General features: G+C 44.3%; 4 protein-coding genes across 4 annotated transcripts; 2 read left to right on the forward strand and 2 right to left on the reverse strand.

Moving 5' to 3' along the window:
- timm23a (translocase of inner mitochondrial membrane 23 homolog a (yeast)) lies at positions 1-3,568 on the forward strand. Its single transcript, XM_030401383.1, has 7 exons — positions 1-429; positions 613-671; positions 778-871; positions 1,559-1,643; positions 1,746-1,804; positions 2,045-2,155; positions 2,785-3,568. Exons 1-7 carry the CDS (start codon positions 324-326, stop codon positions 2,904-2,906), a joined length of 636 nt encoding a protein of 211 aa, XP_030257243.1. The 5' UTR covers positions 1-323; the 3' UTR covers positions 2,907-3,568.
- Positions 3,569-3,608: 40 nt separating this feature from the next.
- Positions 3,609-8,806, reverse strand: LOC115571786 (elastase-1). The gene is made up of 7 exons (XM_030401382.1): positions 8,697-8,806; positions 6,354-6,679; positions 6,131-6,240; positions 5,013-5,107; positions 4,656-4,936; positions 4,324-4,487; positions 3,609-4,005 (listed from the first exon to the last, which is right to left on the reverse strand). Exons 2-7 carry the CDS (start codon positions 6,487-6,489, stop codon positions 3,826-3,828), a joined length of 966 nt encoding a protein of 321 aa, XP_030257242.1. The 5' UTR covers positions 6,490-6,679; positions 8,697-8,806; the 3' UTR covers positions 3,609-3,825.
- Positions 8,807-8,914: 108 nt separating this feature from the next.
- Positions 8,915-13,831, reverse strand: LOC115571783 (flocculation protein FLO11). Its single transcript, XM_030401374.1, has 2 exons — positions 13,595-13,831; positions 8,915-12,216 (listed from the first exon to the last, which is right to left on the reverse strand). Exon 2 carries the CDS (start codon positions 12,199-12,201, stop codon positions 10,183-10,185), a length of 2,019 nt encoding a protein of 672 aa, XP_030257234.1. The 5' UTR covers positions 12,202-12,216; positions 13,595-13,831; the 3' UTR covers positions 8,915-10,182.
- Positions 13,832-14,790: 959 nt separating this feature from the next.
- LOC115571784 (nuclear factor 7, brain-like) lies at positions 14,791-16,860 on the forward strand. Its single transcript, XM_030401375.1, has one exon. The coding sequence runs from the start codon at positions 14,985-14,987 to the stop codon at positions 16,377-16,379; it is 1,395 nt and encodes a 464-aa protein (XP_030257235.1). The 5' UTR covers positions 14,791-14,984; the 3' UTR covers positions 16,380-16,860.
- The last annotated feature ends 404 nt before the right edge of the window (positions 16,861-17,264 follow it).

Genomic DNA, 17,264 nt, shown 5'->3' on the forward strand with positions numbered 1-17,264 from the left:
TTTGCGTCGGTCGTCGCTTTACGGCAGAGCGTGTTGCTGGAGGTCAGGGGCATGACGACAACTCGAGCTCGGTAGTCTGAAACGAAGAGCCGGTGTTTTCACTCGGAAACATCACGAAAGATTTAACCAACGCTTCAACGGGACCGCGACTGTTGCTGCCGGTGAATCCTGCAGCTCGTCACTGATAAATCCGTCTTGGACTTTGAGTTTCGCGACATAGCTTCGCCTGCTAACGTTAGCCCGGTCGCTCGGCTAGCATCTCCAGCAGCTCCCCACCCCCTGGCTCCAGTCCTCGCCAGGTGACCCTCAGATCTTTCACAGCCATGGACAGCAACTCGCAAGGCTCGGGAGCAGGCAAGGGCGGTCTCGGGGGTCTCTTCGGAGGTGGTGCCCCTGAATACTCCAACACGGAGCTTGCCGGTGTTCCCTGTAAGCCTGATGTAACATTACCAGAACGCTAGCTAAGTTAGCTGCTGTCAAAATACTTTGGTTAGCTTAACAGCTACCTCTAACAGCTAACTACCTTCATAGCCTTCACATTTCTGTAATTGGTGTTTACATGTGTATTAATATGAAGAATTAGCTAACGTATATGTTGTAATGTCATTTCAGTGACTGGAATGAGTCCTCTGTCCCCTTACCTCAATGTCGACCCTCGTTACCTGGTGCAGGTAAGCTACAGCTAAAGCTAAACGTGGAGTTTTATCTGTATTCTGTGTGGTGGAATGATGTGTTTGTGTATATCTCTGACTAACAGCTGCTGATGTTGTATTTCAGGACACAGATGAGTTCATCCTACCGACAGGTGCCAATAAAACAAGAGGGAGGTTTGAGCTGGCTTTCTTCACCATCGGAGGATCCTGCATTACAGGTAAGAGATGATCAACACCTGAAACATCTGACTGCCAATCAGATTACTGTTCAAGAGGAGAGGTTTTTTTGTTCGTACTTAAAGCATAGAGTGGCCATAAGTTTGTAGACAGCCCAGACAGATCACTCAGCTTCCTATATTTAGGTCTATGGCTGTTTTGTAAAGGGGAGATTTTATATAACCGAAGCCTCTGGACATCTAGCAGGCTGAATGTGTGGTTGAATCTCTGACGTGTCGGACATCAGGATGAGCTAAAGCCAGTGAGAGCAGACACCCCTCACTTATCTACCTCTCTCCTCTGTCTCTCCAATCCTTGCTACCCATGCATCCAGATTTGTCCTGTCACTCATATTATTATCATCTTCTTCTTTCCCGACGCAAATCAACACTCCAACAACTGTTTAGATCGAATTCTGTGTCACATCTCGTGAGAGTTTGTAGTGTGAACAGCACAGCGATCGGACTTTACAAGCTGTTTAGTCTGACCAAGGCATCAGAAGAGTGATGGCTGTTGAAATTGTGGATTTAGGCTCATTGTTTGAGTGATGTGTTCAACAATCACGTTTGGGTGGGATATCATAGCTAGTGTAATTGGAATTTGAATATCAGACTATGTTTAGTGTCCATTGTTATTTGTCTCTGCTGATTGTGTCACTCAGTGTTTCTGCCTCTTTGTTTTGATGACAGGAGCAGCACTCGGAGCTGTTAACGGTCTCAGGATGGGTCTGAAGGAGACCAGAGACATGGCGTGGTCCAAACCTCGTAATGTACAGTGAGTATGAGGCCAGATCTGAGTTTACCAGTATTAGTAGCGCTAATATCACACATGGATTAGTTGACCTGTCCTCTAAATGTTTGCTTTCTCTCTCTGCAGGATCATCAACATGGTGACCCGACAGGGGGCTTCATGGGCAAACTCTCTGGGCTCTGTTGGTAAGACTGTTATAATGTTAATGTAAATTACAATGCATCGAGCATATTCGCTAATCTCAGGGACAGAAATGTAAGAAATGCATATACAACATGTACATTTGTGTTTGTGGTTGTTCCTACGTCAGTTTTCAAGTCTCCCTCTTCTGAATGACTCTGACTGTGTAAGACGGATGTGTTGTAAAATATTATTTTGCTGCCTCTGATAAAACAAAACTAAGTGCGGCTCCTCTTCCGTTGCAGCCTTGTTGTATAGCGTCTTCGGCGTGGCGATAGAGAAGGCAAGAGGAGCAGAAGACGACATCAACACAGTGGCTGCTGGGACGCTAACCGGGATGCTCTTCAAGTCAGGAAGTAGGTGTCTTTTCTGTTACACCTGTCATTACTGCACCGTGTACCCCCAGGTGTTATCGACTGTAATAGAGTACTTACAGGTGTGTTTTGATGAGATGAAGGTAACAAGACTTTAACCTTCATTTTCTTTTTTTGTTAAAATATTGTGGTTTCACAAGTTCTTGAGTAATTTCTTTTTCTGCTACTTTATACTCTCCACTACTTTATTTGATGCATGTCATTGCAAATTCTGATATTTAGTGTTTGTAGGCTATAATTTTAAACATGTTACTCATCAGATAGTGTCGTGGAGGATATATTGTGTGAGTGGATGTTGCATTAGGGACAAATTTGCATATTCTTAAATTAGTTTATTTTAATAGGCAATCTGACAAAAAAATGACTGAACCGAAAGACAGAAAAATGCTGAATGTCGGCCCAGATAAATGGTCTAATGCAGAGGATAGAACAAAAAATAATATTGAGATTCTCTATAGAAAGAAATTAGATGTAAAAAAAAAAAAAGCATTATTTCGGTTCATCTGTCTAAATTAAAGTAACAAGCTGTCTGACAGATGGTCAGGATGATTGGTTATTTGATGCTCATATTCGGCTCCATCACTCATTCTGCTACATCTGTGTGTTTGCAGGTGGCGTAAAGGGTGTCGCCCGAGGAGGTCTGGCTGGTTTGGCCTTATCTGGTGCCTACGCTCTCTACAACAACTGGGACCACATCACCGGCTCCTCCTCATCGTCGTCCAGGCTGTACTAACTCCCCCCCCACACATCTGCTTCCATATTAGGGCCAAATATCTCTCAGAGGACACAGCCTTTAACCACAGCGCTAAGAGGACTCTGGTCAAATGCAGTGTGCTCTTCAGGGACGTGTGAGCTGATCCCAGATCGCTGGTTCCCCCTCATCGCCATTTATACTTTCCAGGAGCATTCTGGGAAAGAGAAGATGTGAAAATGCAGACTCGATTCCACTGGCGATCCAGATGTAGACCGTCCTATAACACCCGTCTCTTCATGCATCCTGTCACCGATCTGAATAGACCCTGAGGGGATGTTGAACAGAGGAGTGTTGTCTGTCGTATCTTTGTTTATGGGAGACTTATTAGTCTTCTTTGATGCTAGTTTTAAAATCAATGAACCCATGAAATGTGGGTTAAAAGCGCCAATTTGTAAGATTGTGTATGTGGTTCACTGGATGAATGGCAGTGATTCATGTTCTGGTTTTGGACTGAAAGACTCTTCAGTTGGTGAAGAGCAAAGAGATTTACTGTCTACAAACACAGAGCGAAGCCTTACGGTCAGTTCTACTCTTGTATTTATTGACGCAGTGCTCTCTGACGTCACTGTAAAGCTGTTTATGTGTTTCCATAAACCTGCTGTGTTAAAAACTATAATAAAAAAAATGGGAAATGTCGACAATGTTTTTTGCTTTTAACAGATTTTATTGCACAAATGTGGTCTTGGTGTAAAAGGTCATGAGTAGTGTTTACTTGCAGCGCTCCAAACCAGAGTAGTGCGTAGCGTCGACTGCTAGAAGACAATTGTTGCACATTCAGAACGTGTATTTACATCTTGAAGTGGTTTCAGTTCCCGGTGGCTTTTTAGAAAAACATTCTGTGGACATCAGACACGAAACAGAGCAGAGCTTATGTTTGCTGTCAGTCGGTTGGTAACGCCTAGTGCAGGAAGAAGTCCCTGATGCGTGTAGCCTCGATCCAGGGGATGTAGGCGGCTGTGCGGGTGAAAACGCTTGGCTTGTTCTCCACGGTGCAGCCGATTGGGCCGAAGCTCACCACGCCGTGCACCTCCCAGCGGTCGCGTCCCAGCTGGCACAGCAGAGGACCACCGGAGTCGCCCTGAAGAAGAGACGACAAGGTTTTTATAAACGAGGTGTGAAAACATTCAATTAAAGCTGCTCAGAGGGTTCATTTATGTTGATTCTGGCGGCCCCTGTGGACGAAAATGGTAATGCCACCAGGTTCTTTCCTTGTAATTATACAGAAAAGGCTAATATTCTCTCATTTGCAGCTAATTTAGAGGCATCAGTATTTACTTAAGACTGTTTCATAACCAGTTAAACTAGACTTTAGAACTGGGCTGCCCATGTTGAGGTCACAGAGTGAAAAAAATAAAACATTTACACATGATAATATTGTTTCGGCTGTTTATCTGACCTGGCACGCAGCAGGCGGGTCCTCTTTGTCCCTGAACCCGGCGCAGATCATGGAGTCTCGGACGCGTTCGCCCCAGAATTTCTTCTGCCGGCAGGTCTTGAAGTCGATGATGGGCAGGCGTGCTTGATTCAGGGCTTCTGCCAGAGAGACGTTCTCCTTCCCGCCTGAAAAGTGTTCATGCAGTTAAATCATTTAAACTGCATTTTAAGTCACAAAATAAATATTTTTTGTCTGGGTTGCGTTTTACAACAAACTATCCTGTTTCGTATCGGATCAATATCCCTCCCGGCCTCCTCCAGACTCTTTACTCCCCCTCTCTTCCCTCCACTCACCCCGGGTGTCTCCCCAGCCTGTGACCCAGCAGTAGTGTCCCGGGTTGAGGCTGGTCTGCTTGCGCGGCAGGCAGGCGTAGCGGATGAAGTTCGACGGGTTGATGTCTGTGGCAGCCTTCACCAGGGCGATGTCGTAGTCCAGCTCACTGTGAGCCGGGTATCGGAAGTTCTCGTGTCTGTAGATCCTCTTCACCGGGAATATCCTCTCTGCGGTCTCTGAGCGCTTCAGCTGGTGCTTCCCCAGGACGATCCTCCAGCTCCCAGCATCCTCTGCTTTACCCCTGAGAGAAGAGTTAGAGTCATGCCTCTGTTGTTCTCACTGTGTTATTATTGATATTTCTGTGATGAGTTTCTTACTTTTGGAAACAATGAGCTGCAGTTAGGATCCAGGTCTTGTGGATGAGCGTTCCTCCACAGACGTGAATGTAATGTTTACTTCCTCTGGGTCGAACCTACGACATCGAGCAGACAGACTCCTCAGTGATGTGACATTTTGTTAGAGGCCAACTCAAAGATGAACATTTTAGTATTCCTTGTAGCTCTCAAGGAAAGATTACGTACGTGAGAAAGAGCAGTTCACCAAGCACAGAGCTCTCAAGGGCCAAAAGTTAATATATAAATACATCAATAACTATATAATTTATTTACCTGAAGCCAGAAAACAGAGGGAAGACCAAAAATACCAACGCAAACGGCTCTGCAAAGATTAAAAAGCCTTGTGCCTTCAGTATTTTGTGGTTTTAACGTATTGATCACTAAACAAAGTACAAGTCTAATCTGTTTTCTGCCACCTGGATCCAAAGAGCTGCAGTTTTCCACTACCTGCGTTCATGACGCAGCGTCTCTCATCCATCCTGCCATGTGTTCTTTTTAGAGAAAGTTATTCACCTGGTTAATTCTTGAATTTTAGTTATTTAAGCGGGGAAATGCTAAACTGATTAGTCGATCAATTTTTCTATTTTTTTTCACTTATATTCTGACATTTAATCCACTTAATTGAAATCACATCAACTCGTCTCGTTCAAGTGTCTGATGTTAAAAGTACTTAAGTATAAAAACTACACATAAAAGTAACTTAAACATCCATTTTCATATATAGACAAACAAGTCGACTGATAATCAGCCTGATCAATTAACTGATCCGTTATTCACCATAATTCAGATTATTGAACCACTGTTTTTTCATCTAATTGCAGATAAAAAGGAATGATAATCATCTTAAAACTCTGTCTCTGATGCAGTAAAAATAAGTAGGAACTAAAGTAATCAGTAAATACAGTGGAGTTAAAAATGTACAAGTACTTCAAATTGTTCTTAGGTTCAGTACTTGAGTAAATCTACTCAGTTACATTCATCACTGAGGTCAAACATGCAGCCTTTAGAATGGACTCGAGCCTCTTGTGCAGCTGCTAACACTTTCCCCAGTTTATGAGCTCCCTGCTCCCTAAAATAGTGATCCACAAGGACAGATTTACCTGCAGAGAGACCTGCCAGGGCCAGGAGTGAGGTCTGGCCTCGTTCCCAGACACAATCCTCTCGGCCATGTTGGGCTTGAAGTGAGCCATGCCGCAGTCTTTGGGCCAGTCTGAGGACAGGAAGCACAAAAATCACTTAGAAAAAGTAACAACAAGCTGAGAAAATCTAAAAAATTTGTTGAAGTTCGTTTGTAGCTGTCTCCAGGTGTGTTCCCGCCCTCACCCAGGTGGAGCAGCTTGTGCTGTGGCTGTCGTCCGGGGGTCAGTGTGTATGCAGCTGCGGGCAGAGACGCCTTGCTCAACAGCAGCGGCAGCAGCAGAGGAAGAAGCAGAAGCAGAGGAGGTCCAGGCACAGCCATCGTCTTCACACAGAATCACCGGCCGGCACACATCCCACGCTATTTATACCAGGCAGCGAGCACACACAGATGTACATGCACAGGTACACATACAGCACACACACACACCAGCAAACACCTCCGGGGACAATGAGCCGTGTTACAACAAAGCCCTGGATTGTTCTCCTGTAGCTGTGATGTTCTACTGCCGCTGAGAAAAAAGAGGATTTCAGGGGGTCCCATCAGCACTTTCACATGCATACAGTATAGTACGGCCGCAGTACACCAACATGCATGCAAGACAAAGGAAACACAACACTGTACACAAACAAACATCGTGTCACGTGACTCAGAGCAGTGACACAGTGACCTCAGCACGACCTCAATCTCTGATATCCCAAATCTCGACTATAGTTCATACTGTGTCAACATGACTCAGTAGAAATGTTGTTGTACATTCATTTCCTGCCGCAGAGGAGTTGTAATCATTTGATATCACAGGTCAAATCTAGAATGCATACCTCAGTCTCCTTAATTTAATCAGGTGTAATCGAATATGAAAGATAACATTTAAATCGTTGCTTCTGGATTTATATTTGGATCCGGATCAAATTATACTCGCAACCCAGCAACCCAAACAAGACTGATTTCTATATCTCACAATGTAAAAGAAAGTAAAAACAGTTCCTGGATCCGTCCCTTTATCTGGATCCAACACTAAATGTTAATGGGGTCTATTTGGGGCCGTGACCCATCCTTTGTTTCATGGACATCCGTTCAGTAGTTTTTGTGTTATCCTGCTCACAAACCAACAAACAAACGGAAACTGCAAAACTGAAAGGTTTTCATCAGCCTCAGCGAGCATTATTGTGATCACAACACGTCAAGTCGACCTCATCAGTATGCAACAGATCGCTGTGTGATTGGTTCCACTCACAGAGAGTCATATGTAATTCTGTTTCCTGTTACAATAGCAGGATATGAAAAGAGCTTGTCTCCACGTGGGAATCAAACCCCCGAGCTTTGTGTACGGCCCACTCAACATTCTGCCTCGACCCAAATGTCCCTGTGCTTCGATACTAATGTAGCCTACGACACTTATAAAACTGAGTCAAACCAATTGCTTTTTTTACGATCATGTCTCGTTAGCTACTTAACATATTCACTGTCACATTCGTAAGCAACACAACCAGCTGACATACCTCGTCTCAACTGTACTTTGTGTTTAGTGCTAGTTGATAAATGTTAGCATGCTAACATGCTAGACAAAGATGGTTGACATTTTTGACATTATGCCTGCTAAACATCAACATGTTCACATTGGTACTGTGAGTGTTTGCATATACTAATTAGCTAAAACCTAGTACCGCTTTTCCACCAAATTATCGGGTCTGCACAAGTTTTTTTAAGCACAGCTAAAGAGTTACATTTCACGTCACGAATGCGCTGGAAACAGTTGTAACAGAAGAGAAACAACAACAGACCCATTGTGAAAGAAACATCTGTACAACGGTGGCTATATTCTTTTGAGTGAAATGACTCGTTTGAGCCATTTGGTCCAATTACATTTGGAAAGTCCAGAAGAGCCACACGATTAAATTATTTACAGTGACCCGGGTGTAAATGCAGAGCTGACACATTCCCATCGCACACAAAAAGTCTGATCTTAGCAGGTTTAAGTGGGACTTTTGACCAATGGAAAAGAGGTATAAGTAGGCTATGGCCTCTTAAAACTACTACTTTACATGCTTGGATCACAATTTGAAAAACTAACTAATTGAAGGGATCGCTTTCAAAAGTATTGTCATGCAATGTTTATCCAAATTTGTTCTTGTAATCACATTGTTTAAATCAGAAACAGCCTCAAAAATCAAAATCTTTCTGGCTGTTGTTGGTTGATACAGAAGAAACAACATATATATCATTCTTTCTAATATTTAGTCTAACACATTTACAGTTGTCAGTGGAAATATACTCTACATAAAAAACAGTCCCAATCAAAACTGTTGCTGTCGAGGCAGAAAGCTCACAGACAGACACCTCAAAGCCAAGCGAGCCAGAACAAATGAACTCGAACTATCTGCTGGATGTCACAAGAAGTCAGTTGAAAAACACATCTTTATATGATTTTGGCATTTAGACCCTTTAAGACCAGAAAATAAGACTAATTAAATGGAAAGAGACTCTCGCCTGCTCTACACACATCTGTGAAAATATGACAACAATACCTGCAGTGGAAGCCACTAGTGAGTGGAGCTTTTTTCTGTGGTGAATGAGAGAGAATGTGCCCGCTCATCTGAATGGCAGCGCCTGAATGGTCAAACCTCCCGACGGTGGTTCACCAAGTTTACACACAACTCGACTTTCTGTTTTGTTTTCCACAGAGGACGAGTGGAGTGAGTGTGGGAAAGGAGAGGGAGGGAAGGTTTCATGTCCCAGCCGTGTGTTTAAATCAGTGTTTATTCTTAAACAACATGTTTGAGCCGAGTTGTAATTACCTGAGTAAATATTTGAGTACATCCTGACATGTGCAACCATAACAATCACATTGTATTTCAGCTGTAATGAGAAGGAGATGCTAGCAGGAGAAGACTATGTTTTCTCACACATTTTGCAGAAATGTTATTAGGAATATCATGTTTTTTATATTACTGATGCACTAATTTTTTACAACTTCAGCTTGCTGAGGTGGAGCGACATTTAACTGCTGTAGAGCAAATTGTGAGAATGTTAGTTTAAAACAAATGTGCATGAATCATCGTCTGAATCCAATCGTTCAAATATATTATAAATATGGAGTATATTGTAAGTTTACAGTATCCATATCGATTTTTAAAGAATATCTTCCTTCATGACTTCGCTCTAATACAAAATAGCATAGAATAAAAATACTTAACAACTGGCCAAAAAAATACTTCTCATACTCTGAATTCCTTTTAATTTAGAAACAAAACAAACATTTTTAGAGCAGCAGAGACACAAAGGCAACATTTTGCAGTTTTGCTGCACATCTACATGAATGAATGCGTTACATTCAGGCTGTTGTCTTACTAAATCGGCGGTAACTTTCATGAAGACGTCACTAGAAAATGCTTCTACCAATCACTAAACAGCAAATATGTTTTTTCAGAAGTGGTGGGGAGGGGGGCACAGAGACGTTACAGAAAGTCCTAACAACCACAACCAACAAGTAAGGGCAGCTAAATGTAGCCTGAGAGGCAAAATCCAGGGAGATAAAGCCTTAGGGTGCTCGTGTCGCAAAGTGTGTCGCAGGTCTTGAGGAGTAATACTGCAGACAGTATATGGAACAAAGAAGTAGTATAAAGGCTTTTTGTGGCTCCAGAGAAAGCTGCATGTAATCTGATCAATTGTGCTTCAAGTGCATTGTGGGTAATCTAGGTGCAATGTTTTGAAAAGCATCTATAACACTGTTGGACTCATTATATTTGAAAACAAATTGATACAGCAGAATGAGAGTTATCAGCTCTTTTTAATTCCAAAGTCCACTGCCTACATTTCCCACAATGCAGCTTCGCCACTGAGTGACATCACTGCAGAGAATTCATCACCTCTGGAGCTACAAAAGGCAAAGACTTGAGTTCCCTATATGAAAGTGAGAACTGCTCCCAATCTCTCTCCGAGCTTCATTCAGAGTTTGTCGGTCGTGTCTTTGTGCAAACGTTGGACTCAAAGCCATTAGATTAGTCTTCAGTATCAGTCATTTGCCTTCCTGGAGGCTCCACACCACCCCGGCCTCCTAAACGACCTGATCACGCTCCTCTTGCGGCCATGTGCACTCTCTCGTGAGGGTGGCTTTGGACTGCTGGTGGCTTCCTCTCCATACACCTCGTCCTCTTCTTTTGCGGTGTCTGCCTCTGCTCGGCTTATTCTACCAGCAGCTTCTACTATTTCCTCCTTTTTGCCTTCCTCCTCCTTCTCCCCTTCCTCGTCTGGTGTCTCCTTACTCTCAGCCTCCGCTACACATGTCGCTGTAATGATCATGGCAGGTGGATTAAGCTCTGGGGTCATGGCCTTCACCACGTTTGATATGACAGGAGGCTTTGGTGCCTTCTTCTTCTTTGAGGTACGTCTCACTGGTTGGGGACTGTTCTGGTCCTCCAGATGCTTCAGTATGGCGGTGCTGAGAACTTCCGGGTCCAAAGATGCTCCGTGAATGTCCCACGTCATCCCGTCCTCGTCCCACTGCACCTGTTTCATGCTGCTCCTCCTCCCAAGCTCGTCCCTATCCTCCCCCTGGCTCTTCAGACATGACCTCCTACTGTCTGGCTCTTGTGGGGAGTTCCACGTCTCTCCACACCTCTCCTCCTCTTCTCCACTGCTCACTGGGAACATGCTGGAGGATGGCGACACCAAGTTGGAGTGGGAGCCAACTGAGGACTTCAGGTTAAGTCTTGATCCAGGCGGCGAGCCTAAGATGGAGTGGGAGCCCATGTTGGAGTTGGACGCGTTCATCCTGAGGCCCCACAAGGAACCAACAGGAGTGATCGTCTGCACCGCTGCGTCGACAAGCTCCAGCTGTGAAGTCATTGTCCCTTCCTCCCTTAACATTTCAACCTTGTTGATGCCCCCTCTGGTGTTTAAGTTGCACTTGCAGCAGTCACCCAACTGAGAGTCGCTCAGAGACGAAACAAGTGGTGACTTCCAACTTCGGCCTGTCGCACAGCTTTGCTTCGGCTGCCATGGCAGCTCAAGATAGCAAACCGATGCTCCTGATTCTTGCCTCTTTGCTGGAGAATTCAGTGTCAGAAAGCTTGACGTTTTCGCTGGACTTCTGACTTCTCCACTCTCGGATAACTGCATGCTTCCAGGACTGTGCAGTTTTTCAATCACGTCATCAACAAGGCTTCCAGGATCTGGTGATGCACCTCCTTCTGCTAGGCTGACAGACGACGGGATTGGGGAAGGGAATGTAAAAGCAAGCAAGTTATTCTCCAGGAAGCCTTCGTCGTCCGTGCTGGTGCGCTGATTGAGATTGGGGGAGTTAGACGGCAAGGGTGAGAAAGTGTGAGGCTGCAGGGGAGGCAGCATTGGGGATGGTAGGGGCGAGGAGGACACCAGTAAGTCATTCCTCTGATGTGTGTTCAGGATTAAGAATGAAGAAGATGTTGTTAAAAGATCCTCCGGTGGTAAAGTCGGTGTCTGTAGGGGGGAGATGTTGGGAGAAATTGTGGTTGGTGTGGGCACTGGAGACTCTGGTGCAGGAGAATACGGGGTATCCTGGGTTAGGCTCGAGGGGCGTGAGGTCCCACCCTTCCATACAATGGTGTCCGGAGTGCTGCTGCGGCTGTGTGTGCTACCGCTACACTGGCTCCAGCGCTGCATGTTGATAATGCGCTCGCTGACAGCAGCAGGAGGATTGTGCGCCTCTATGTTTTGGGCCGAAAGAGACAACTGGTGGCTGTTGGTCGGCTTGAGGTGCTGCCACATGTGAGGGTGCAGCGGCTTGTGTGCCAACGAGGTCTGCTCAGAGGGTGTGTTGGTGCTGGAGCTGCGTTTCAGGTCTGATATGTTCCAGGCAGGGTCCCGCTTGTGCGGCAGCCCTGTCGCCATGACCACATCCATGGAGCTCTTAGAGAGGGAGAAAATGGGTGCGCGATCATCCTCATCCTCCGTTCCTGCAGTCCCAGCATCACTGGAGAACGAGAGCGACTGACTGCCTGAATAACAGACTGGCATGTAGCTCTCGGAGGCAGGGCGCCCAGCCCTCGCCATGGCAACAGCACCAACCTGTGAAGGAAGAAACATCTTTGTTTGTTTAATTGCTCTTTATCATTAAACTTTCACTGGCCGATTTTTCTGACCACTTGTGGGCAGCAGAAACAAACACTGACATACAGTATCCTCAGTCAGTACGTTTCCATGCACACCTAAGTAGAGCTACAGTCATAGCTTGATTGTCGCAGTGCACAAGCACCAGGGAAGAACAGATTTATTGACAGAAATGTGTCCGACTCCACCACGGTAGGTGGCGAGACGCACTGTTTCAGCTACTTGCTACTGAACCTTCATCCGGTTGACCGATTACGTCACATACCAAACAAGTTACCAACAGGCAAATGGGTGCAGAGGGAACAGTGCATTTCATACGTACCCTGCACTAACTTCACTAACTTCATACATGGTATCCCTCGACACCATTCTCATGTTGCCAGGTTTGATATGAAGCTACATTCAGAAGCCTGTTAGCTTGGCTTAGCATTAGCAGTAGGAAAAGGGGGGAACAGCTTGCTCGGTGTCTTTGCCATCACTGCTCCCTACCGAGAAATACTCCTCACACATACAAACCCCCCTGTAATTCTACAAATTATAGTTTTAACCTTTTCCTTTAGAGCGGATTACCTAATGAAATGCTTTCCGGCGGATTTTGTTGCCTTAGAACAAAGCCAAGCAAGCTGTTACTCCCGTTTCCAGCCTTCATGCCTGACTAAATTTAACGGCTGCTGTCTCAAGCTTCACATTTACTTTACTCTTGTCTGACCCCCTTACAGGAAACCATTGTATTTCCCAAATTGTTGAGCTATTTGTTTTCATTTCATTATTTCTGTCTGACTCTGAAACACACCCTTATCCCAGTTTGCGCACACACGCCCACACATTCACAGGCACTCCCAGATTAGCCCTAATGGGATTACACAATCCAGATTATTAAAATGCAGATTGATGGAGACAGTTTAGGAGAGCATTTGGCCTTTAATTGTCAGGAGACAAAGGAGCATAAGAGACAAAGAAAAAGAGAGAATAGAGGAAGTAACAAGTTCTGTATAACAAGTTCTGTTCCTGTCGTCCCAGAGAGTCAGTGCACATGTTTTTATATCTTTTATGTTGTGTATATTTATTCCTGCGTTTAAAAGCACATTATGTTCATTCTTTATTGCCTCACTTATTGAAAGTCAATGCTGCTCTGACTGATTCAGCAGCACAAACACATTCATTTATTTTAAATCTAAAATAAAACTGTTCATTCATCATTGTCCCAAACTGACCTTGCACTGTTTCTGACCTGCTGACACCTAAACTAACTTATAAATTGTCTGCACTGGGGGAACAAACACCTGGTGAAGTCACAATAATGAATGAAAATACATTCCAATAAATAGAATCTTACCTTTAAAAATGCACCTTGTGTTGTTTTTTGGACTCTCTGCTTTTACAGAGCCGATGGTGCTTAATGGCGTCACTCCCTCCTCTTCCTCGCTCACTTCTTAAGAAAATCACCCGTCTTGTTTCCAGCTGTCCTCAAACACACACTTGTCTGTTTTAAGGGTGTCTTCGGCTCGATGTCATGTGAAGTTGGCATCAATGTGTATATGAGGATTCCTCGCTGTGCATGTGCGTGTGTGTGAAAGAGAAGGCCATCACTGAACTCTTCCTTCAGCTCTGAGGATTAGCCCTCATCTCATTAGCTCCTGTCCAATCTCTGACCTGAGTGTGTGTGTGTGTGTGTGTGCGTGTGCATGAAACAACGGTGGGCGGATGAGTGGCTAATGAGCATCATGATTCTGAGTCAGGATCAGGTCAGCTGTCAGGGCTGTCATATTGCATGTATGTAACATAGATTTTAACATGTTTATTGATGTTTATAAGGGCTGTCAGACTACTGGAATCAGTGGGTGACTATAAAACAAGACTAAGAGTCTTCAGCACTGGACACAAAATACTTTGGGCACTTGGGTTGTAAACAGTTGCATCCGTCTTCACTCAGTGTGACTAAACTCTCAGTCTCTTACTGAGGACAAATGAATATGAATTGAACGAGACAAAGTAAAAAAGTGGTCAACAGAAACACCTGTTTCACTGCTTCCTGTCTTTTAGTACAACAAATATTGTGATCTAAATATCTCAGTGTGGCTCAATCTGAATCCTTTCATACAGATGTATAATTTAGAATTAGTTATGTTAAATAAACGATCGTAATTTGTTTTTGGATTGAGGCTGGACAACGCATTAACGTTGACAAGTTTTAGAAAATGATGAACCTTTAGTTTAAGTAATAAAATAATAGAGAACACTACAGTTCAGGCAGTGCTGGTTCTGATAGGACTGTAGCCCCTCCAACAACATCAACAAGTGTATCAGATTACATTTCCAGCAATAAATTAGTACTTTGGACTGAAACACTCCCCTGAGTCACATGAGAACCAACAGCATTCAGCAGAGGTCTGGTAAAGCTCCGCCCTCACCTGATTCACCTGAGAAAAAACCAGGATCAAACAAGGAAAAAGTTTGTCGGTGTGTATGTGTGTGTGTGTCACTTTAGTACAGAACCACAGCCAGACAATCAGATCCACCTTCCGACTGAACTAACAACGTCCTCTGAGTGAGTTCATCTGCAGGAGAGAGGAGGAGGAAACTACAACACTGCAGACGCTCCACACACTGAAGGTGAGTCCGACCAGAACCAGAACTCAAAGTAAACTTCAGTGAAGTGTAGGAGGAAGTGGAGCTGTGACTGACTGTACTGTCTGCTGTGTTCACAGCGTCACTCAGAGACTAAAATGGCTTCCAGGTTAGAGGAGGATCTCTGCTGTCCGGTCTGCCTTGAAATCTTTAAAGATCCTGTCATTCTGTCATGTTGCCACAGCTGCTGTAAAGACTGTCTGCAGAGCTGCTGGGCAGAGAAGGAGATCAGAGAGTGTCCAGTTTGTAAGAGAAAATGTTCAAAAGAAGAACTGCCTACTAACTTTGCTTTAAAGAACCTGTGTGAGACCTTCTTACAGGAGAGCGATCAGAGAGCTTCAGAGGATCTCTGCAGTCTGCACTCTGAGAAACTCAAACTCTTCTGTCTGGACCATCAGCAGCCGGTGTGTGTCGTCTGCAGAGACTCAGAACAACACACCAACCACAGATTCAGACCCATCGATGAAGCTGCACGACAACACAAGAAGAAACTTCAGGAAACTCTGGAGCCTTTAAAGGAGAAGTTAAAGGTTGTAGAACAAATTAAAGTAAAGTTTGGTCAAACAGCAGAACACATGAAGGTCCAGACCCAACACACAGAGAGGCAGATTAAGGATCAGTTTAAAAAGCTTCACCAGGTTCTAGAAGAGGAAGAGGAGGCCAGGATGGCTGCACTGAGGGAGGAAGAGGAGCAGAAGAGTCAGATGATGAAGGAGAAGATGGAGGCTCTGAGCAGAGAGATAGCAGCTCTTTCACACACAGTCAGAGCCACAGAGGAGGAGCTGAGAGCTGAAGACGTCTCATTCCTGCACAACTACAAGGCTGCAGTGGAAAGAGTCCAGCAGCACCCCCTGCTGGAGGATCCACAGCTGCCCTCAGGAGCTCTGATAGACCAGGCCAAACACCTGGGCAACCTAAGCTTCAACATCTGGAACAAGATGAAGGACATGGTCTCCTACACTCCTGTGGTTCTGGACCCAAACACTGCTCATCCAGAACTCACCCTGTCTGAAGATCTGAGCAGTGTAAGAGGAGGAGAGGCACAGAAGCTTCCTGATAATCCAGAGAGGTTTGATGTTTACAGGGTTGTCCTGGGTTCAGAGGGCTTTAACTCAGGAACTCACAGCTGGGACATCGAGGTTGGAGACAGTACATACTGGTCACTGGGTGTGTGTGTAGAGTCTGTAAAGAGGAAGGTAGACACACTCTCTGGATTATGGAGAATAATGTTATACTACGGTAGATACTCAGCAGAGTCACCATCAGCCCTACTCACTGATCTCGCAGTGCAGAAGAAGCTCCAGAGGATCAGAGTGAATCTGGACTGGAACAGAGGAGAGCTGTCGTTTTCTGATCCTGTTACTAACACACACCTACACACCTTCATACACGCTTTCACTGAGAGGGTTTTTCCATACATTCGGCCTATGGATGAACTCCCAATGAAGATATCACCCCTGAAGGTGTGTGAGTCAATGGAACAGAGCAGTTAAAGAAGTATTTCATCTCTGAAAAGACGGCCCTGAAATAAAACTTTCTCTCTTTGCAATAATGATGAATGATTGCTAACAGTACATTTCCTCACACAGGGCACCATTATACTGTGTAATGCATTACACAAGGCACGAGTAAGTCGTTTTTATGCAACATTAAAAGAAGCTTTAGGATAAATAACATGATCCAATTTACACTTGATATCCTCGGGGCACCACCATTGAAGAAGGAAAAAGATAGCCAATTCAGTCTCATAAAAAGGTACTAAACTGTTTATAACTCTGATTAATGATTAACTTGACTACAACCAATTTCACCATAACAGCTAGTGATGGTTGAAGGATTTTGGAGTTCTTGACAGTGTAAAGTAAAAGAGGGAGAACAAGGAGGGCGCTGGAGTTTTGACTATCTGATCAGAGGGGGGTCTGTCACCCTGACCAATTGTAGCTCAAAGCTGAATTTTGCACCGAGGTGTGAAGAATGGGGAATTTTGGTAGACTGAGTTTAGTTCAGAGTCCATTTTCAAATGAATGACTTGTTATACTGTGTTATACTATTGGCTGACAAACTTGTTAGAAGCTGAACCAACTGTCAGAATTCTGACACAGAGATAAACAGAACAATTAATGTGGAACTGACAAATATTTTAAAATTGTTTATTCACAATCATAATAATGTTTTTAAGTAAAGGGGGGCTTTCAATCCATTCTACGAGCTCTGAAGACGTTTTATTTCTAATACGATTTGAACATACAAATGTTGTCAACATGTTTAAATTATAAATCACATAATTTAAGTTGCTACGCTTCACCTGCTCCTCCTGCTGTCTCATCATTTAGAAAACACATTGTTCATTTTTCATGTTTTGTTTTTGTTTTGTTTGA

The sequence above is a fragment of the Sparus aurata genome, chromosome 20, assembly GCF_900880675.1.
Source record: "Sparus aurata chromosome 20, fSpaAur1.1, whole genome shotgun sequence".
NCBI lineage: Eukaryota > Metazoa > Chordata > Actinopteri > Spariformes > Sparidae > Sparus > Sparus aurata.

Coding starts and splice junctions, on each gene's coding strand:
- timm23a (XM_030401383.1), top strand. CDS start 324: ATGGACAGCAACTCGCAAGGCTCGGGAGCAGGCAAGGGCGGTCTCGGG. Junction 1,644..1,745: donor TCCAAACCTCGTAATGTACA/GTGAGTATGAGG, acceptor CTCTCTCTGCAG/GATCATCAACATGGTGACCC. Junction 2,156..2,784: donor GATGCTCTTCAAGTCAGGAA/GTAGGTGTCTTT, acceptor GTGTGTTTGCAG/GTGGCGTAAAGGGTGTCGCC.
- LOC115571786 (XM_030401382.1), bottom strand. CDS start 6,489: ATGGCTGTGCCTGGACCTCCTCTGCTTCTGCTTCTTCCTCTGCTGCTG. Junction 5,108..6,130: donor CCTGGCAGGTCTCTCTGCAG/GTAAATCTGTCC, acceptor TCGATGTCGTAG/GTTCGACCCAGAGGAAGTAA. Junction 4,006..4,323: donor ACCCGCCTGCTGCGTGCCAG/GTCAGATAAACA, acceptor TCTCTTCTTCAG/GGCGACTCCGGTGGTCCTCT.
- LOC115571783 (XM_030401374.1), bottom strand. CDS start 12,201: ATGGCGAGGGCTGGGCGCCCTGCCTCCGAGAGCTACATGCCAGTCTGT.
- LOC115571784 (XM_030401375.1), top strand. CDS start 14,985: ATGGCTTCCAGGTTAGAGGAGGATCTCTGCTGTCCGGTCTGCCTTGAA.